General features: G+C 47.1%; 1 protein-coding gene across 2 annotated transcripts; it reads right to left on the reverse strand.

Moving 5' to 3' along the window:
- Positions 1-206: 206 nt before the first annotated feature.
- On the reverse strand, positions 207-20,977 carry STK25 (serine/threonine kinase 25). Of its 2 annotated transcripts, none has more exons than XM_062611151.1 (12): positions 20,890-20,977; positions 19,884-20,008; positions 13,945-14,175; positions 12,462-12,518; positions 11,265-11,373; positions 9,894-10,051; positions 9,438-9,623; positions 9,076-9,221; positions 8,093-8,207; positions 7,727-7,798; positions 4,341-4,477; positions 207-2,355 (listed from the first exon to the last, which is right to left on the reverse strand). In XM_062611151.1, the coding sequence occupies exons 2-12, from the start codon at positions 19,995-19,997 to the stop codon at positions 2,316-2,318; spliced, it is 1,365 nt and encodes a 454-aa protein (XP_062467135.1). In that variant the 5' UTR covers positions 19,998-20,008; positions 20,890-20,977; the 3' UTR covers positions 207-2,315. The 2 variants fall into 2 exon arrangements, with proteins under 2 accessions (XP_062467135.1, XP_062467134.1); XM_062611150.1 differs by having other exon boundaries at positions 20,770-20,977.
- Positions 20,978-21,815: the final 838 nt, after the last annotated feature.

Raw genomic sequence — 21,815 nt, forward strand, 5'->3', positions numbered from 1 at the left:
TCATCTAGTTACCAGCAAAGGACTAACGTAATCTGTCTTTTGCTGTGTTCCCTCCTTGCACAAGTACTTCAACAGGTCTGTCTCACAAGGCACTGTTAGACTTACATGAGGCAGGAAGATGCAAGGGAAGACCAAAAAGAACGCAGAGAAAAGCAGCTTGAACCCATGCTTTTTTCCCCTAATAATGCAATGTTACAGCAGCCTCATTTGTTTTATTACTTTATTGAAAGTGGCAGATCCCTTTCAACGTTTTTAAAAACTAAACCCATTGTTGCTTTGAATACTGGACGAAGTCTGTGGGGATTGTTTCCTTTAAAAAAGTTTACTCATTACACTGCAGTGCATGTGAGTAATACTACAAGGTACCTTATTGACATGATTTGCTACCACCATGAAACAGCAACTTCAAAAGCAGCAGGAGCCCTTCAGCTGCCTTTCTGCTGGGCTGCAGCCTCTGCCTTCCACCTCAGTAACTCCTGTTTTCCATGTTAAAGCCTCCTCCTGAGGAAAAAATGGGTTTGGTCTGTTCTTCATAAACACAGACTCTGAGATGGCTCTCACCCCAGAGAAACACCACACTGCAGCAGAGCTCCAGCAAGGTCAAAGAGCAGCACCTCTTCTCTGCTGGACCTGTTCATAGTGTTTGCTGAGCCTCTACTTATCAATCAGAGATGAAGAGTAAAGGATAGTCATAAGCTAACGTGAACACCACGCACTGGGGTTGGGGAATGTAGGGTCTTTTTGAGCTACTTTTAGCCCAGCCCTTACAATCTGCAGGTCTGAATCAAAGTACCAAAACTCACACCTCATTCCTAACAAAGTGGCCTATCTTTAAAAAACTGCTGAACAGCTACAGCTTTTATTCTCAGTGGCTCTGGGAGAGCCACATCATCCACACCCAGACACCCAAACAAAGATCTGGATAGCTAAGGTCCTGCTGACCTAATGGGAATATCTTCACAATTAGAGAGCAGATCTCTAGGCAAACAGCTATCAACGTTATGTTCCTAAGTCTATTTTCTAGACCTTTACCATAGCTTTAAGATCTGCGCATTTACTTGGATTAAAGATCTGTGTTTGTTATAAACTAGTATTATACAGAATGCAATGCTAGTTAGGGATGGCTCCACTGGAATACCTTAAGCAGCCAATACGGCTGTTAATGCTTTGATTTCTCCACTAGCAAACACCACCACAGCTTGGCAACTGAAGCACAGCTCTGGCTTCAGCAAGTTCCAATCCCAAACTGAGCCAGAAAGGGAAAGCTGAGAAGGGAAAGTTGATGGAAGCGTTTGTGAACCCCCAACCACACGGATAGCATTGCTGCTTAGCCATCCAACTGATACCTTTTTGTAGAGCACAGGTTTCTCGCCTCAATGGCAAGCTGCCTTTTAAACTGATGCCCTGTCAGAATCTTTGGCAGTTGTGTCCCTTCCTGCCCCCTTTTTTTAACCCTTCTGCAACATTTGTGCATGCACACAGGGTGTCTGCTCTGCTTAGAGACTTAGGACTGTGTATCGAGTTGCTTCAAGTTGCAGAAAGCACCAAGAAAAGGAATTCCACAAGCTCCCAAACCAAATGTAACCACTTTGCCTTCCAGTCCCTGCAGACCCAAGGCAAGTTCTGCTGTTGCCTGAATGAGGTGAACCAAAGCCTAATACAAAATGTGTCCCAGAGCCAAAAAAAGTACAGTCAGCAAACCCATCCTCCTGGGAAAGAGCAGCAGTGGATTAGCTCAGCTGCTGCTGTACTTGACAGCATTTCACTACTAGTGTGTGAAGGAATTGAAGCAAACCTCCAGAACAACCGGAGAGCTGCTCAAACTTCCAGAGACATGGAAATTTTCCATGCATGAAGAGCTTCCAAACATACCTGCACATACACATTACTGCTCACAAACACTTTTTTAGGAAGCGCAGGAGGCTAAAACCATTGGACTCGCCTTTGAAATATACCTTAATGGAAGAGAATCTCCCTCTTTTTCCAGCAGCTGGGCATTTACCAGTAACAAGCTGTGACTCAAACCAAGCCAAAATGGATACATCCATAGGGAAACAATTAAAAACTGCATTGATTACATTGTAAAAACAATTAGACCACCCATCTCGGGTTCTGCAAAAGGTCTAAATTGTACTTGCATTGCAAACCCCACCCTGGGTTATCATGAAAACGTGTAATATGGAGGCTCTGAAATGTCCTGGAGTCCGTAACACAATGTTGCATCCAACAGCAGATGGTGATCTGGATTAGAGATGTAGTTCTTATGAAGGTGGAAAAAATCCTTCTCCCTCAACCAGCAGCAGGGAATGTTGGTGTCAGCGGGCAGAGGTCAGGTGGTTCCGACTGTGTGAAAACCTGCAGGAAGGAATAATGCATGGAACTGGGCACTGCTGTCCACTGCAAGCCCCCACGCACTGCACCGACCCGTGCAATTGTGGGTGAAGGGGTAAGTCTGGAGGTGTTTTTACCCACTCCCATCACCACTGCCAGTTTTCTACATAAAGAAGTCTTGAAACTAAAACCAAGCTGTTTAACAAGAAGCCAAGGTGGTGGTTTGTTTTTTTTTTCTGGCTTTTAAGTCCCAGTTTTAGGCTAACAAATTTTGAGCACTGGTGTTTTAGAAGAAGAAATTAACCAAGGCTTCCGAGTTCTTGCAGCCCTCCAAAACAAAACCCCAGCGTCTTGCCCTTTGCACCATCCAGTAATGCCATTTCTAGGCTGGTAGAAGCAAATGATACTGTAACAGCTGCCCTGCAGTCACCCAGAACACATCTACAAGTACCTCCTGCGCAGTTGCAGGCATCACCAGGACACTTTCTGTGACCTCTGTGGGTCAATCAGAAGAGACAAGTGTTCTCTTTCCACCTTTAAGTGATTATTAGATGAGGGGTATGAACATACCTATAGCGTATTTGCTTGGGAGCTTGGATAACTTAGTAACAGAAGCCCTAAAGAATGGCCAGTATTTTCAGTCCCTGGTATCTAAGGCTCTTCTTTTCTTGACAGCATCCAAAAGATACTTGAGCTACAACGCAAAGTACACCAGCTTAAACCCATCAGAAATAAATGCTTAGAAAGCCCAAGCTCAGGGGTGTAAAGACTGTAAAGCTTGGCTGGTATTTACATTAGCAACCAGAGCAGAGAATGGCTCCTTTGGTCACATGTATAGCAAAATACTTCCAGCCTTCTAACCAGTGAGGCAGCAAATGTTAAGTTTCTCAGCTAGTGAGAAAAGGGCAAGATTTAGGACAGCCTGGTGTGAAAGGGAGGTGAGTCACAATGTTAAATAAAGCCTGAAAAATGCATGATCAGGATCTGACATTGCTGCCTGCAGCACACGGATGTGACTGAACTTGGTGCCAGTAATGGAGGCAATTTTGATGCAGCACCTGCTGAGCAGCAAAAAATTAATTCTACTACACTATACTCCTTCACTGGTTTAGGAAGTAATTCACTCCAGGAAAAATACCCTTTCCTCCTGCCTGAAACTGGGCAAGCAGAGTGACTGGCTGCACGTAGTGCTGTGAAGCACATTCCTTGCAATGAAACAGATACTCGCTATTCCAGAAGTGATCTTATTACATTTTGAATAGTCCTTGCTGCCTGAGTAATGGGACCAGCATGACATCATATGTGTACACACACACACATACACACACACACACATATGTATGTCATAGAATCAGAGTGGAAGGGGTTTGGAAGGGACCTTAAAGCTCATCCAGTTCCAACCCCCTGCCATGGGCAGGGACACCTTCCACTAGACCAGGTTGCTCCAAGCCCCATCCAACCTGGCCTTCAACACTGCCAGGGATGGGGCAGCCACAGCTTCTCTGGGCAACCTGTGCCAGGGCCTCACCACCCTCACAGGGAAGAATTTCTTCCTAATGGCTAATCTAAGTCTCCCCTCTGTCAGCTCAAAGCCATTCCCCTTGCCCTGTCACAACAGGCCCTTGTAAAAAGTCCTTCCCCAGATTTCTTACAGGCTCCTTTAGGCAGTGGAAGGCTATTATGAGGACTCCCTGGAGCCTTCTCTTCTCCAGGGTGAAAAAGCCCAGCTCTCTCAGCCTGTTTGCAAGAGGAAGGTGAACAGCAGCACCTTGCTGTGCTCTTCAACATTCATCTACACTACAGAAGCCTGTTCAGTGTGCAAAAGGACTTCTGAGGCAGGAAGAACTGCTTCATTAAATGTAAAGCACTTAGAAGTGACTTCGCTGACCTAATAGACCCTTGTCATCAATATTCACTTTTTGGTTGTCTTGACTGTTCAGTTCCAGATTTTGACAACGGATCGGTTCACTGCCCGCTCCAGCCCAGCTCACACCCCAGAGGACACTCACCTTTGTACCCGTTCCACCATGTGTGCTATCAGTTTGTCAGAGATGCCTGGGCAGGACTCCTCAGCCAAGCTAAAGGCGTTCTCCAGCTCCTCCATAGCTCCCACATTGCCTCCAGTCTGCTTGTGCTTATCTTTAAGCTGCAACCCAGAAACGGTGTGTTAGTTCCTTATCTCAGAAAAGCACTGATCAAGCACTGCAGGGCAAACATTAAGTCCTTTTCCCTTGTAGTGTGACTCCACAAGGGTGCAGAAGGGCAGAAAGATTCTTCTGGATACAATCAAGAAGGACTCTTTTTGTAGGTCAGGAAGATGAAATCCAACGTCTGGAGTTCAGACTTTCCTCCAGGTACTAATAACAATTAAAGTCCTTAACAAACAGGCCTTAATGTACTTTTAAACAAACTAAACGATACTAGAAATGGACCAACAGCCCTGAAAAGCTGTAAGTAGTAACAGAACAAAGAACTCTGCTGTATCTGAACCAGTACAGTCACCTCTGCTGCTAATGACAGCTTAGCACCCAGGTTAAAGGCTTGCAGACAGGCAGGGCAGAAAATACCCTAACACCAGGAGTCACTTGCCACCACTTTGAATATCAACAACAAAGTTTGAGTTGCTTCTAGTGACTGGGAGGAAGAGGCACACTATGGATTTTGAGCCACTCCTCCCCAGGACAGACCTTTCCAGAGGGACAGCGGAAGGAAGCCCCTGCAGCAAGACCTCCACATGCAGCACCTGATCTAGGCGAAAAGCCGCATTATCATGGTCAGTGCATGCCAAGTAGGCATCACCAGCCACAGGTCTGCTTGCACATGGTTCCAGTTGTTAATTTGAAATAGGTAAACCTCTGTCACGGAGGAGCTCCTGACAGGTCACTGATGCTGAGCATGAAGGAGTCTGTCACTGGAAAACCCAGTCACATCCTCTGCAGCATTTCCCCAGCTTCTCACACAAGCAGCTCATGTGGCAACCCCTTCCCTAGTGTACGTCATTACACATTGAGCTGAACAGATGAAAACCTTTTGTGGAACAAGCACTATCTGCCAGCTACCACTGTCAAGTTCGATTAAGCTCCTGTTATGTAAAGCCCATTAATCAGCGTAGCCTAAGCCTCGCAGTTCTTTGCCTGCAATTCTAGGATCAGCCTTTCCTGTTGTTGGAGCTCACCTTTTCTCCATGGTGCAGAAAGCAGGACAATGTGAATGCTAATCCCAACTGCACTGTCCCTGTGCTCCGCATCCCCCACTGGAAGCAAACGGTTCCTAGTCAAAAAGAGCTGCTGCCTCTTCAGTGGGGCAGCTGCTCACCAACACAAAGCCTCAGCTGGGGGAGCAACTCACTCTTACCTCTGCTCCTGCAGCACTGGCGGGGCATGGAGGGCAACTCAATTACACATCAAGGATACAGATTTCTTAGGCCAAAAATAGTTGTGATGTCGAAGCCAAGGATTTGATTTGACGTCTACCTGATCAAAGACTGCTTGCCCCAGAGCAAAATGAGACACAGGTCCTACAGGTAAGGTGCCAGTCTGTTATCAACCAAGCCACTGACAGCAACCTGTGATGTGAGCAGTCTGATTTTGTCACTTCCCACTGCAGAAGAGCTCCTTGGAGGTTAGCAGGGGGCCTGCACAAAGCCTCTCCACTGGCTTTTATTCACTGCTTGGCCCTTTAGGCCCAAATACCTTACTTTTCCTCCTGCCCAGGAAGAGCAAATGGGCTTCTGGATTTGCAGTTGCCCACATCTGTGTGAGCACCGTGGGTCATTTTCAATATTAACATCCAATAATACACATGCAGGGAAGGCACAGAAAAGATGAACAGCATCTCAGTAAGATTTCAATTCACAAAACCCAGCTTCAGGCCTTTTATAGAAAGAGGTGAAAAGGTGCCAGGTCTAATGAAAGGAAATGAGGATCAGCAAATCTGGGGCAAGGGAGTCAAACCAGCAGAAATGAAAGGTCCAAGCGGGCACTTCCTGCCTGGAACTGGTGCAGCAAGCTTGGTAAGGAGAAGCGTGAAGATGCACTCATTGGTTTTGGGAACTCACAGCTCTGAGCACTCCCTTCCACAGGAGGCTCCTAAACCAAAGGACTGAGAATCAGATATCAGTGGTTACGCTGCACGAATAAACTGCCTGCATCAGAAACCAATGGGATTTATATCCATTTCTATCTCATAGGCCCAGGCCTACACGACCCAGACCATGTGCCTCATGCTCCACCCTCTGGAAGCCAGGCTCAGTGGAGTACAGAAGAGGTCACTTAGCTAAACTCTCAATTTCCAAAGCTGTGCTGTCCCAGCAGCCCACTTTTCAGAATGACCTCTGCTTTCTGCCCTGCAGCAAACCCTCCTTCCACATAGCACTAGACCCAAGGAGTGAGATTTAAGTCCAGAGACTATCCCTGGAAAAGCACAGCACTCTGCTGGACCACCCCTGGAACAGCATCAGGATCCAGAAAAGAGCAAATCATCAGGACCAAAGAAAGGGTCTCTGTGACCCAGCACCCCGAGAAGAGAGCCCTGACATGAAGTGTTTCTGTAAGTGATTTCTTCTGAAGCGGAACCTCCTTTCCCACACTCTCCCACACTCCTGCTGGAAACAGCAACTGAAGCCCATAGGCAGTAGCCTCCTTATGATTATCCTCTTCTCCCTTAAAACATCACCCAGCTGGAAAGACAATTTAGCTCTCTGCTGATACAGGCACTATCCCATCATCATCATTAATGGTAGCTTTTAATTCCACATCCCCACCCAGAACACGAGGCAAGGAAACACGTGGATTTTCCAAACACATTTTCTTAGTCTACCTGCCACAGGCCATATGGTAGGTAACTCCTTGGCCTTGGTATGCCAGTAATAGCAGGCATATACAAATCAAGAAGATGGCCTAGTAACTGGCAAAGACGACTCCTGCTCTTACCCACCCACATTCCCCTCAGTGACTCTGCTGTGCAGAACTGCACATAGCACGAGGGCAGGGAACATGTACAGTGACAGGCAAGTTCCAGTACCTGCCTGCCCTAACAGGAGCTGAACTTCAGCCACAGAGGCTGGGGACATGAGTGTCCAGAGTTGTCAAGGCATTAGCAAACCTAAGACAGATACAAAACAGGTACTCCTCTATCTTATCCTCACCAGAAGACAATACAGTAGTGCTACACCTCTAGGAACACAAGTGTATTCGAGAGGACACTCCAGGGACATACTCACTTTCCCAACATACCTCAGTATAAACCTCTGAACAGAGGCACAAATACTTCATAGTCCCTTAATCCTACTAGGTACCTCACTGCACCTCCCTTCCCTAAATCTTTCCATTTACTGATCCATGTCAGGTATCTCTTCTTCTCCAGCCATCACAGACACCATGAAGGTTCTACTCACCTCCCCAAAAACTGGGTGAACAAGTGTGGAGAGACACTGTGACCGCGGTTGCCTCTTGATGGGCTCAGTAGGCTAGAAAGCAAGACGAGAAGAAATTATAAGCACAGAGAAAGGCTCCTAAAGCACACAAACTAAAAAGTCTTTAGTAAATTCACAGCATCTCATGGCAGTCCCCCCACCAGATCTCAGAAAAGCCATAAACTGCAGTACCCTGATGACGTGGAAGAGACAAGTCTTGGGTACTAGCCCTTGATGCCACACTACAGTTGATTTTAGACAGAACACGAGTGACTGGTAGCTTCCCCGAGACCCTCTGAAGCTTGTGTTAATTCAGTCCACTTCTGAAAGAACAGACAGCAAACAGACCTTCTGGGAACCATGAAGAGCCATTCCTTTGTGCAGCTTGCTCAAGGAGTTAGGGCGAATAGTTGGTGGGAATGTCCAGATTGGACCCTGGTCTCCATCCTCTGTGTCTGCATCACTGCAAATGAAAAGGGGAAAATCAAGAATAAGCTTCACTCCACACACCAGGTGTTTTACCCATGCCTTCCCATAGTCACAAGCTCCCCCCCGACCTGACTGTCGTAACACCACAGGGCTCCAGGCATTTCCCTGTTCCAGAAAAAAATCCTAAGAAACCGCTTCTGTCCCTACAGCCCATACAGAGCACCAGAGATGTGAGCTAACTACTACATCATGTTTCTAAATCACCACAACCACCTTTCTGTTCTAGCCAGCCTGAACACAGTTTAAAGTGCAAGTTAAGTTTAGGAGAATTTAAAACAACACGGCTCACAATTTGAGGGGTTAGGGTTAGATGTTGCAAACTAACCTCCCAGAGTCACTGCTCACTCGAGTGCTGCCACTACAGGCGAAGAGCAGCTCTGCCACACCAGCTTGGCAACGAAGTGCCCTTTCCTCACCCATAGCTCATCCTCCACATCAGTAGCAGAGCACTCTACCCATGAATACACAAACACACAATCACAGTTGTTGCACAGTTACTAAAGCCTGTAGCTCTTTTATTTAACTGAATGTCCATAAAATACAGGCAATGAGCCTTGGTTGTTAGTTATGCACACATTAGATGTTTCTTGTTAGTACTTCTGATCCTATACACTAAACAAAGAGGCTCCGCAGATTAATACCAGAATAGAATACTGGGTAACAGCCTGTTTCTTCAGGCAGCAGTCACCTGCTGCCATGAACAGATGCTCTCATGTTTCCCCCGAGCTACAGTAAGAGCTCCAACCCAGGTGGGGAAAAGAACCCAAGCTGTTTGCTGCAGGCTACCCCAGGGCATGAAGGGTATATAGCAGGGCACCCCTCCATGCAGAGCATGTACATACGTATCAGAATCGCCAGAACTGGAATCTTCTCCATGGCCCTCTGATTTCCAGCGCTTGAATCGATCTATCAGCTCCATTAGGAATGAGGTTTTCTTGGTGTAGCGTGTGATGAACTTGTGCTTTAGCAATTCTTTAGCTGTTGGCCTCTGAAGCAAATAAGAAAAGCATGCTACATGTAACCATCTCTGCACACTAACCAAGCAAGTGCACTGATTTCAATTCTTGCCAGGCTTGCCTGTCCATTCTGTAAGCTCAGTACTTCTCTCTCTCCAGGAAACCTCGCACCAAAAGGTCTTCTGCTAAGTAAGTCTTTGACCTCTGCAATACTTGACCCAAATTCACAGGTAGATAGCAATACTCACAAATCTAGGATCCTTGTTGAGGCAGGCTTCCACAAACTCCTTGAAGGGCTTGCTGTGGTGACCCTCAAGTGTTGGAGGGTTATTTTTGGGGATCAGGAAGAGAACCCTCATAGGATGCAAGTCGGAATTTGGAGGCTCTCCTTTTGCTAGTTCAATGGCTGTAATTCCAAGGGACCAGATGTCTGCCTGAAAGAAGCGCAAGAATAGTGACAGCACAGAACAACAGGGAGCAACTCTGCAACATGGGAGCATGCAATTCTAGCACAGCTGAAGGGCTGATCACATTAAATCAGGTGAGGTGTTTCAGGTCCAGCAGACAAACTACTCCAACAGATCCTGAACCGTAACAGGAAAGTATCATTCTTGCAATAAGCAACACTTCTAACCTCTGTATTAAACCTAGCATCATCTTATATAAAGTAGCACCAAGTAGCAATCCTCCTGCTCCCAGCTCACCTTGAAGTCATAAGCAGACTGTTTGATGACCTCTGGTGCCATCCAGAATGGAGTCCCAACAAAGGTGTTTCTCTTGATTTGTGTGTCCGTCAGCTGTCCAGCCACTCCAAAGTCAGCCAGTTTCACATCTCCTTGTTCCGAAAGTAGCACATTGGCAGCTGTTCACACAAATAAGTATTAAGTCTGAATCATGTCCAGCCCACACAGAACTGAATACTGAGAATGGACCTCCTGTGATATCCTCTTTTGCCCCAGTGAAAACCCTCACCTCAGAATTTACCTTTGCTGGGTAACATGGAACAAGTTCATATGCTTGGCTGGATCAGAAGGGAAATATTTCTAGAGTAGCAGCAAGAAGTAGAGGTGAAGGGCCACACCATCTGCTAGATGTGATCCCTGGCCACACAAAGACCAGAGGGGAGAAAGATACTTCAAATGGTCTTATTTCTTTTTCAGAGTAGCATCAGTACAGGTTAAACAGCAGATCCTTCTAAAGAGCTCTCAAGTCCTGGTCTTGTACTGCTCCTCACTCAGCTTAAGACAGTGACATTGTGCAGGTTTGGAGATGAGGGTTTTTTTGTAGAACTTCTGGTTCTGAGGCAGACCTTACCTACAAGCTTTCAGCACTTCCCCACTCTGCTGGCAGCCAGCAGTCCTGCACAGCTTGAAACCTGCTAGAAATGTGCAGCCTCACACACACAATAGAATCTTTTCAACATATTCCCCTGCATGAGGTTTCTCTGCTCTGCTTGTTCACATCCCCACCTGCAGAGGGTCAGAGCAGTCAGCATCCAACACTGGCCACATCTTCACAGCACTGTCCTCCCACCCCCCTGCTGTCATTTGATGCTCTGTGCTTGGCATGAGACCGCTCTTTGGGAGGCAGATACCAGGTCTCTCTGCACTGCATACAGCCAGTGACTATGAAAATCAGGAACAGGATAAGCTGACACAAGCTGCCCTGATTTTCTAGTGCTGTGAACCCTGCATGAGGACAGCTCACCTTCACAGTAAGTTGTAATCAGCATACACATGCCTGCGGTCCAGCAGTAAAGCAACTGTCCAGACATAACAGTCAGCTAGTATTTGAGCATGCCTTTCATTTCCTTTCCTTTAGCCCCCTGCCTACCCAAACTGCAAATACCAGAGAAGAGCTACAGATCCTTACTGTTACTCTAAACCCCAAAGACGTGAAAACCATGAATCGCAATAAAAGGAAAAGCATCAGATTCAGAAACAAGCCACCCAATAGTGAAAACAGCACTGAGAAACTGTCTTTGAAACCTCTCAGATTACTGCTGCACAATACTGCTAAATCTGATGTTAGTAACATCCCTTTCAAGAAGGAGAGCTGAGCTCTCCATTGCTTACCTTTGATGTCCCTGTGGATCTTCCTCTCAGAATGTAGATAATCCAAACCCTTTAGGATTTCTCTCAGGATAGTAGCTATGTAAGTCTCCTCCAGGGGTCCTGGCTTCAGCTGATAAAGGGCAGAAAGATTACTTAAAAGAGGATGATGGATGCCTTGGGTTTTCCAGCCTCAGTTTGTTTCCTGGAAACTTTGGCTGAGCAGGTCACACTCAGCAAGAAGCACCTACTGCAGGCCTGGTGCTCATTCTGCAAGCAGAATGCTGGACTCTGCACCTGGCAACATTAAATGGAAACTCTTTGGGGGGTTTTCTATTAGTCTATTAAAGGCTTCCTAGACAAACACCAGGATGCTCATCTCCAGCTTTGGCCTGGAAATACTTTGGTGAACAGAACATCTTAACACTTTCTCCTGTTCAAGTCTCTCTGCCAGCATGGAAGAACTGAATTTTAGCCACTGCAACAGCCCAGAGGACAACTTCTGCACTCTGGCTGTGAAGTCAGAGTTCTTTCCATCAGTTCTCCTCTAAACAAGTCTTGTCTTCTCAGTGCAATAATTGAGTTTCTCACACTATGATGACTTCTGCTGATGACAGCCCCTCCCCAAATACACTTTTCGTCAGTGCAGGCTCAGCAGTTTTCATTACATGATCTTAGTTACTGCTCTGGAAAAACAGGCTTTATTGTCCTAAGGAGAAAGCCAAGATCCTGTGACAATACAGCACAGCAGAACTTCACTCCTGTGTTTATTCTGCATCTGTATTCCCTTAAAATCTGGGGTAACTTGTTAGACATCATTTGTATCATCAAACACTTGAGAACCCTGATTATAGACCAGGTCCCTGCTGAGCCTGATGCCATGCAAGCACTGAACAATACCATGGGTTCTTATTAGGTAAAGCATGGATTTGCACTACTCAAAACCAACTGACTGCTGTTACGCTTCAGTTCACTGGATCTTCCTATTGTAAAGCAGCAGAGCACACTGGAGAACAGTGCTTTGACAGCTGAGCTCCATGCAAACTTTTCTGCTGTTCAAGAATATGCATAACCAGTGTGTCTGTCCTGCGCTACATACTCTGCAGGCACATGGCTGTCAAAGAGATGGTACGTGGCAAGTGAGTGTCTGGCCTATGGGCATTTCACAAACCAAGTCTCCAGCCAATGTTTTTCATGGTCCAAAGCTTACCAAGTACTTACCAAATCCAGGGCTGAACCTCCTCCTAGGTACTCCATAATTATCCAGAGCTTAGTGCCCTGCAAGCAAGAGCACAAATCAAGATCAAAAACAATAATAAAACCAGACAGAAAAGTGAAAGACCCCAGAGGCAGCAAGACACATCAGTAGTCCTGTACACAATCCACAACACCTCAGCTCTCGGAGGCTTAAGAAGGGAGCTCCCAGCTCTCTCTTTTCTGATGACCCAGCATTATAGTGATGGACCTGCCAGCTTGAAGGGTTCAAGCATCAAGACGCTCTCTTACTCCTCAGAGATTTCCAGCCTGAGGTTCACAGGGTCCTGGTAGAAGATAAGCCGCAGACCCATGAAGCCTCAGCTTGCTTGTTGTTTTTAGCTGAAGGCTGAGAACATGCATTACAGCTTTTGAAAAATGTGCATGGATCAGGATCCATAGAGCTCAGGAACTGTTTGCTACAGCAGACTCAGTGTTACTGCCCCTCCAGCAGCCAGCATGCAGACACCTCTTTGGTCCTCACTACTAACAGCTTCTGTTGGAATTCCTAAACCTGTTCTCAACGCAAGTGGTACCAGCCCGCCTCCAAAGAATCAGTTCCTGTTCTTTTCATGATTTTTGATGAAATGATGATCACAAGATCATAGAATCACAGAATCGTTTGGGCTGGAAAGGACCTTAAGATCATCTAATTCAAGCCCCCTGCCACAGGCAGGGACACCTTCTACTAGACCAGACTGCTCAAGGTTCTGTCCAGTTTGGCCTTGAACACTTCCAGGAATGGGGCATTCACAATTTCCTTGGGCAACCTGTGCTGGTGTCTCACCACCCTCACAGTAAAGAATGTCTTCCTCATATCTAACCTAAATCTCCCCTGTTTAAGTTTAAACCTATCACCCCTTATCCTATCACTAAGTCCTGATGAAGAATCCCTCTCTGGTATCTTTGTAGGCCTCCTTCAGATACTGGAAGGCTGCTATGAGGTCTCCATGCAGATTTCTCCAGCCTGAACAGCCCCAATTTTCTCAGCTTTTCGTTGTATAGGGGGTGCTCCAACCCACTTATCCTCATGGCCCTACCCTAGGATCACAAAGTACAGCTTCAAACTCCATTTCCTTCCACAGGCATAAAGCCCTCAGTGTTACTACCTTAAAACTGTGGTATATTGGAAAAGTATTCCACAAATTTCCTTTCAAGAATGGTCAAACCAGAGAGACGTCAGCTTTTTCAACAAATAATCTTCTAATCAGTGCAGTGCCTGCTTTTGGGACCTCATTTCCATGTGCTCTGCAAGTGTCTTAAAGCCCAGTCTCCTATTAAGACCAAATACACACAGTGAGCAGAGCCACTGCAGTTCCTGCTGCCACACTGACACTCACAGTTTGGACAACTCTGCAGTGCTGCATGCTACTGTGAGCTGCAGCACCCACAGAGAAGCCCACCCCATTCCCAAACTGCTGGCAAGAGAATTGCCACAGCTTTGCCCTACCTTCAAGTAGGAGCCATAGTACCGGGTGATGTAGGGACTATCACACTGGCTGAGCACTGTAATCTCCTGCTGAATGTCCTCAATTTCATCCTCAGCCTCTTCCAGATCAATGATCTTGATAGCAACCACCTCCTTGGTGCGATTGTCAATCCCTTTATACACTTCACCGAATGATCCTTTGCCGATCCGCTCCAGCTTGGTGAACAGTTCCTCAGGATCAACCCTGGAGTGCTACACCAGAAAGCAGAGACAGCAGAAGCCCGTTAAGTCCTACAGCAGCCTGCAGAGTGCCATGCACACACATACAGGTCATCTCCCTATCTGTGCATCTACTGTGTTTAATTCATCCAAAACTCACATATCCTAAAAGGTCTTCACATGCTGAGAAATACATCCAAGATTAGAACTCGAGAAACCTCTTGGATGGGCTCTCTGCCCCTACAACCCATAGTAGGAAAAGGGGAGAGAAGCCCAGAAGGAGAATGTCAGCAAGCACCTTTATGGAAAAGGTCAGCTCCTTTGGGAGAAGACTGCTCAACTGCAGGCACTAAATTGGTACCCAAGCAGCTCCATGAGCAAGCACTTGTTCACACTGGAATAAAAAGACAGGCAAAGGTGTACCAGAACCAGCCTTCTTTTGAAGAGCCAGATGAGAAAATGGGCACAAGCAAGAGGCCATAGGAAGTTCACAGAAATGTTTCCCTAGTCTGCCTTCCTGCCACTTGAAGAATGGAATGATTTGAAAGATTTGAACCCTTTCCTACTTGTCTGGAAGGTGAAATACTACAGTAATATAAGACTGGTTCACATTAGCTGCCTTCTCTTCCGCAGCCTGATTTCCAGGCAGCATCCTGCACAGCTCTCTTCAGATGTTTGCAGAGGGAGTCTCATGTCTTTTGGAAGGCTAGCAGCAAGGAGGCCAGGCACCTGCTTGTCCCAGAGGAGACACGAGGGCTGAATGGACATCCAGTCTGCAGACCTGCTTTTCTGGAACAGCCTCTCCTCTGCCTGGCACACCCAGATGCAAAAGCAAACAGCATTTCCCTCATTAGATAAGCACATCAGAGGGGAAGCTACTGACACAATCATCAGAGGCATACTGACTCTGTAACAGCAGCTTCAAAGTTAACTGTTTATTAAGATGAGTATCGACAAGAAAGGGAAGAAATCAGAATCATTTTCTGAAGCTATTTCATTCTCTCCAGCTGCAGACCAGGAGGTCCTGCTCTGCTTCAGGCTCTTCACCACTAAAAGGCTCTTTGTGATTAGTCTGTCTTCTTTAAAAACAAGTCTATTAAAAAAAACAAGCTGGAAAACATGGACTGGCCCAGGAGACAGCCAAGCTGTTACAGTGAGCTTTCCACACCCAGAATGTCCAAGTCTCACCTCCAACATGTCACCCAGAGCACCGCTCCCTTGTGACGGCCTTGAGCTGGCAGAGGTTTTAGCTGAGAACAGGGCAGCTGCATTCCTCCATCTAACACCAGGCTCCAGCAGCAGAGCCATCACTCAGCAGCCCAACATGCTGCTTAATGATTAAGCCAGTCAGCCATTGTTTGCATTCTGCACCCTGTGCATTGATATATGGAATAAGCCAGGCCCAGAATCAGCTTTATAGTCAGCTCACTCAACAGGATTTCCCCATGCATTCCAGCCCAAGATACAGAAGGATAACCAAATATCCTTGCGCATCCATGGCAACACTGAAACAGGCTGTACATTAAACAAATGCACTGGAACAGACTGGAGGGGATATGCAGAGATGAAAGGAACTGGAGATACATGAGAGGGACTGGAAAGAGGGAGGCGGTGGCAAGGAAGAGGATTTGAGCTTGAGAAATGCCAGGAGACAACATAAGAATGATGACTCCAGCACAGGGAGAACAGTCTGGCTAGTCTAGGCTCATGAGAGGCCAGAAGCAATTTTCACCTCCTGACCAACTTACAGGAAGGGGCAACAAGGTGGCCCAGATGTTACCCTGCACAGTCACTACTGCACCATAAAAATGCCACTCACCATAGCACCTGGTGCAGCTGGTAAAGAAAACTATCCACATGAATCCTGCAGGGAAGCAACCCTGTGAGAAAACCTTTCTCCTCTCCCACGTATTTTTGCCATGAGAAAAGAAATGGCAAGGTGTAAGTTACTGTGTTCCTCCTCATGCTGACATGGCACATCAAAGAAGCAGGACTGATTTGTCAAGAACGTAACATCAAACAGAATAACACTGGCTACTGCAGGCAGGTTTTGGGACAGCCACTATTTTATGTACTGAGATCTGTAATGACAGACAGCTTCGTAATCAAGCTTCCATACTTTGATGTCAGTTGATCCCATTTCCTATGGAACCCAGTGAAGGAATCAAACCTTCCTAAGAAGCACATGGAAACTTTGCCCAGGGGATCCAGGAAGATGATACAACTCTGGGGGCGAAAGGAGAGAGAACTACCACATTAAACTGGAACAGGAACCTTTGTAAGTAGTGGATTTACCACCCCAGTACCTGTCACCTCAAAACTGATTCGGAAATGCTTCAGATCCTAGGTGGCAGGGCAAGAGGTGGAAGGCCTGAGGATGTGCAATCCTTGATAGAGTTGCCAAAAATCACACAAGTCATACCTAGCAACAGCCAGAACCTAGTGGGCAAGTATGGGCAAAGTGGAAGGGTGATTCCAGTCATGGTTACATGCTCCTAGATGCCTGCTGCAGGACCAGAGTCTGCTAAGGAATCTTTTTCACTTTCTGTAAACAGGGAGGAGAACAGCTCATCCATGGTTCAAGCAGGTCAGTGTCTGCCCAGCAAAGGCATTGCCAGCTGGCATTTTTGTGGAAGCAACCCTGTATTCCCATGACAAAATACGATAAAATTATGCTCCTCTGCAGGACATCTGCTCAATTGTCCATTCAAAAGGTTCCTATTTGAGCTGCCACATGGTAATTTGCTGACGATGAGCAAACATTCAGATCAATGGGCACACAAGCCTCAGCACTCACCAGACAGCAGGACAAGTGCAGTTATGCCAGGAATGGAGAGCATTGCAAGAGCACTGCTCCATCAGAAGAGCAGAACACTGCCACACTCAGGGGACTCAAGCAGTAGGAGCAGAGGAGAAGGCAGCATTCTGTGTAGCCTGACTCTCCCCTACTCCAATAAATTTGAGGTACTGCAATGAGGAGTGTAACCAGCACAATCTGTCCCTTTTCTAAATATGAACAGATCTCAGTACCAGTCTTGTTAAGAGAATCATCCTGGCTGCAGATCCATGTTCCTTGACTGCACAGCTACAAACACACCTGACAAAACTTTATTAGCAGCAAGTATCTGAATCTAGATCAAATGAACATTACACCTGCATAAGTGAGCACGGCTAACCCAAAGCACCTTATTAGCACCTGTCAACTGTGCAACTGCTCACCAGCTTGGGGTCCTTCCATGTTCTTCCACATTCACAGAAGCCACCAAGGCTGTGAAATGGAGCTGCAGGCCAGAGTCTGAAAAGCTAGCTGACCATCTGCTGATCCTTCTTCTACTGCAATGCATGAAGACGGTCACAACCTCACACCTTTTTGGTTGACTGTCAACTACACAGCAGTTCTGAAGCAAAAAGCCTCATGCTCTTTCTCCCCATTGAGAACAGTCAAACACTAGAGACAGCTCAGCTGGGCATGAACAGGCCTTGAGAGGGAGAGTACACAAAGCATCATCTCAATTGCACATGAAGGAAGAGGAGGGAATAAGTATGAAAGGGATGAGGACAATCTAGTGGTAATGTCCTCCACTTCTGCCCACCAGGGCCTAATCTCACAGCACAGAAAAGAAGGATGCTTTGTCATGACAGGTGTGGGGGTGTTTGCCATCATGACTGGTGATGCCATGTTTTAAAACAGAGTGACTCACTGCAAACATCAGGAATTAAGAGTTGCAGCGTGTTCTGAGGCAAGCCTGGCAGTAACACCAGCTGCTTCATGGGGAAAGTACGGGTTTGGCAGCTCTGCCACCTCCAGCTGCAGAGCCATGATATCCATAGCTTTTGAGAGGAGACTAGAGAAGAAGGGGAAATAACTACTCTCATTTACCCACACTGCATGCTACATGCTGACCTCTGGGCCACCAACAGAAATATCCACAGCAGGTACTGCGTTCTCTCTGGGGATATCAGCTTTGTATCTGGAAACATTTGAAAGCTTCCCTGTGTCTATGAAATCTGTGCACAGCTCTTTTCAACTGCCAAACCTGAGACAGTTTTGAACTTCAGAAGTATAGACAAGAAGTTTGAGTTCAACGCTTTGAAACACATGAATTTGTCTGAGCCCCAACTTGCTTCACAGATTGCATTCTTTTGCTTCAAGGGAGGGAAACATTACTTAGCTAGAGAACTTGAACTGCTTCTTCAAGGTCACATATAAGGAACAACAAAACTAGAAGCAGAGCTCAGATCAGAACTTTACACATAATAACACAAACACATCATCTAGCAGAAAGACCGGAGGCCCACTGTGCTGTATTTACACAGCAAAGGGGAGTCAAGAAAAGAGAGAGCCAACTAGCTGAGGCATGGAAACGGAGGCACAGACATAGAGCAACCTGGGGATTTGCCTCAGGTAACCCTGCAGATCAGCAGCAGAACTGGGAATCAAAGACAAGTCAAGCCTCTGACATTCCAATCTAAGTGTTAGTCTCTGGATTTTCACAGCACTTCCTACCACTCCCTAAACTCTGAATAGAACATCAGGCCAATTGCCGCTGCCCTTCCACCAAGCCTCAGTTACACAGCTTGCAAGGTCCCATCAAGGAGTCCTAAAGAGACCTGAGAAAGGGACAACACAAGATTGCTTTCCTGTTCCAGGACCAGACAGAGAGTCATGGGATGACAGAATATGAGAATGTCTTACATTTCCTTAATTGATCAGAGATGAGAACACTGGAACTGTGATAAGCTTCATTAGTGAATGTTGTATACAAAAAGCTTTAGAGCAACCTCCTCTGTAACTACAAAACTCAGTTCTCAGCCCTAACCAGACAGTAGCCTTTCCTTTTCATTTCTTTCCCTGTACAATGACTCACTCAGGTACTATATTTGCATTTAATTCCATACACACTTTGGGGAAATAATTTATGTGAAAGCCAGCATGCAAAATAAGACGCATTGCAAATCAATTTTAAATCAGAAAAGGCTTGGAGAAAGAATCATCTCAAATGCTAAAGTTTTTAGTATCATAATGCTACACCTAGAAGCAGAACAGGAAAATCCCCAAAATTCACACAAACCATGGTTTAACAGGACCCACATTCAGTATTGACATCTGCCAATAATCAAACACACCCCACAGCCAAATCAGAAGAAAGAAAATCCAAGCCAATATTATTAATGTGGTTTAGCTTTTAGTCATGACATCATCCTTCCACATTCCTTTTGTGCAAATGTCATCACAACAAACAGTATTTAACCACATCCACGAGGCTGGTATCTCCCTCAGAAGAATTAAACATTCAGCATTAAATATCACTCTTATGCATGAAGGTTATAAGCACTGTTTTCTCAGGCTGCTGTTATGAACACTTCAATAAGGTGTGTCTGGCACAGCCTGCACACACAGCTCTTCTGTCCCCATTTCTAGGCTTCCCCTCCAAAAAATACTCAGAGAACCAATGGCTCCTGTCCTCCTAAGAGCAAAGTTAACCTCAGACAAAGGCATAATACTGGGGAAAGAATTCCCTTTCTATATGGCTGGCAACCTAACACTACCAGTCCAGCACTGCCACGGAATAAGACACAAATCAACTGCCTAACAGAAGTAAGCTGAGACATGCAAAAAGAGATAAAGAGTGTCAAAAAATGATTTCCTGGTTATTTGTTTTTAACTCATTTCAAGAACAAGCGTAAGAACGTTTGCTCTTGATACAAGAGTTTAACACTAATTTTTAATTGCCACTTACCTGGCTGGCAAATTCTCTCAAGTGAGCCATGCCTATAGGATGGTCAGACATCCGCTTTTCCAGAATCAGGGAGGGTTGGGATGTCGTAGCACAGGGAAAGTGATGCTTTCTCATCCACTGGTCAACTGCGACAAGCAAGAACACAACAGCTCTAACCTGATGTCCTCAGAGCCCAGCTCATTCACCAAGTGAGCTACCTGCATCTTTTTGCCCTTAATTTGCACTTCTATTTGAACCCACCAGCCCATTCCAAGCATGCCAGCCCCTCCTTGCAAGCCTCACTTCCCAGTTCTTTCCAGACATGCCTTCCAGATCAGGGAACCTCACTGTAATGCTATACACTGACAAAGCCTCAGGCACCATTTTCCCCACCATCACCTCAGTGTGCTCCCCAGTATTACAGCTGCCCCTACAGCACTATCTCCTGATCACCACTCCCAGCATCTTCCCCAGCACAGCCCACGTTATCCTCAAACACCCCTTTCCTCCTACTGCTCCCCAGTAATCCTCTCGCTGAGAGCACTCCTCTGCTCCCATTCTCCCCAGCAGACCTACTTGCAAAGCTCAGCTGCCCCGTGCACCTCTTCTTCCTCAGGAACCCCAACCCTACCCCATCCCTGGGCACCCCCCACCAGTGCTCCCCAGACCGCGTGTCCCTCAGCAACCCTCCCCGCAGGTCTCCCTGCACCTCAGCAACATTAGAGCCCTAACCCAGCGCGACACCTCAGCCCAGCCCGGTCCCCTCAGCACTCCACAGCGCTCCCGGCCATGATGGTCCCACGGCCTCCCCCTCACCCCGCTCATGGACCCTTCATCCTCCCTCGGCTCCCCAACAGTCCCCTCAGACCCTCCCGCCCCATCACGGCCTCCTCAGAGCGCACCATACCAGCCCGTCCACAGCCTCCCTCCGCCCCGCAAGGCCCTCTCAGCGCTCCTGTGGCGGATCCTCGGGCCGTAGAGCCCCCGGGGCCCTCCCGGCTGCGGGCACCGCCGCACCTACCCGGACCCGGGCAGCCCGCTGCACCTACGGCCAGCAGTCCCCGCTCGACGGGCAGAGCGGTGCCATGCCGGACCCCGGCACACGGAGCCACCGCCACGCCACCCCGTGAGGGCGAGGGGCCGCGACACCCCACGACGCGGCCGGTGCCCCCCACCCCTTTGCGAGGAAGCCGGCGGTGCAAAGCGGACGGGTTCCCGGGAGCAGGAGGGGTGAGGCGCGGGGTGCGAGGGCTTCTCGTTGCCCTTCTCCCAGGGTTGGTGTTGCAGCGTTGTAGGGTGCCTCAGAAGCGTCAGTGAGATGGAGGACTGGTACCCGGTACCCCTGCGATGAGATAATATGTGCGTATTTAAATGACCCGTTGTCGGTTGGAGGGTTTTCAATAAAGGTCTTACCTGTTGAATCCCTGGTTGCTTGAGTTGGTACCTGCAGGCCCAGCCTTCTGGGCCCCCAGAGTACTGTGATCGTGTCTTCTAAACGTCCCTCCTCCAGCACAACATGTTGGCTGAGATCTAGGAGCAGACAGAAGGATCAACGCTTCCTGGTGAAGCTGGAAAAGGAGAATGGAGTTCTGTTCCAGTTTTGCTGCCATGAGGACCAATGGTGAACCATTCCCTGTTTGCACATGTACAAATGAGCGCACAGGGGCTAAGTTATGAGTTCCTGCATCTGTTACTTAGGAGTCCTTTCACCCCAACGGCTCAGCTCTCTACCTCCAGTCATGGCGAGTCATTAAGTTAGCCAGGTAGTTTCATTCTTGGCATCAGGCAAGAGGGCAAAAGTCTCATCAACAATGTTTATGTTAATATGTCAAGTCTGAGCATACGCTAAAAAGCTGTTGCACTAGCCTCACCTATAGACCTTAGTACAGTGTTGAGATAATAGTGTTATGGAACTGTTTATGGCTGCAGGTAGGTGCAGCAATTCATAGAATC

Source organism: Pezoporus occidentalis, unplaced genomic scaffold (assembly GCF_034315485.1).
Source record: "Pezoporus occidentalis ecotype Australia unplaced genomic scaffold, CSIRO_AGI_Poc_V1 ctg151, whole genome shotgun sequence".
In the NCBI taxonomy this organism is placed as follows: Eukaryota; Metazoa; Chordata; class Aves; order Psittaciformes; family Psittacidae; genus Pezoporus; species Pezoporus occidentalis.

Excerpts from the sequence above, each read along its gene's own strand:
- STK25 (XM_062611151.1), bottom strand. The coding sequence starts at position 19,997 with ATGAGAAAGCATCACTTTCCCTGTGCTACGACATCCCAACCCTCCCTG. Across the intron at positions 11,374-12,461 it reads GAGGTTCAGCCCTGGATTTG|CTGAAGCCAGGACCCCTGGA; the intron begins GTAAGTACTTGG and ends GCCCTTTATCAG. Across the intron at positions 2,356-4,340 it reads ATGGTGGAACGGGTACAAAG|GTTTTCACACAGTCGGAACC; the intron begins GTGAGTGTCCTC and ends TCCTTCCTGCAG.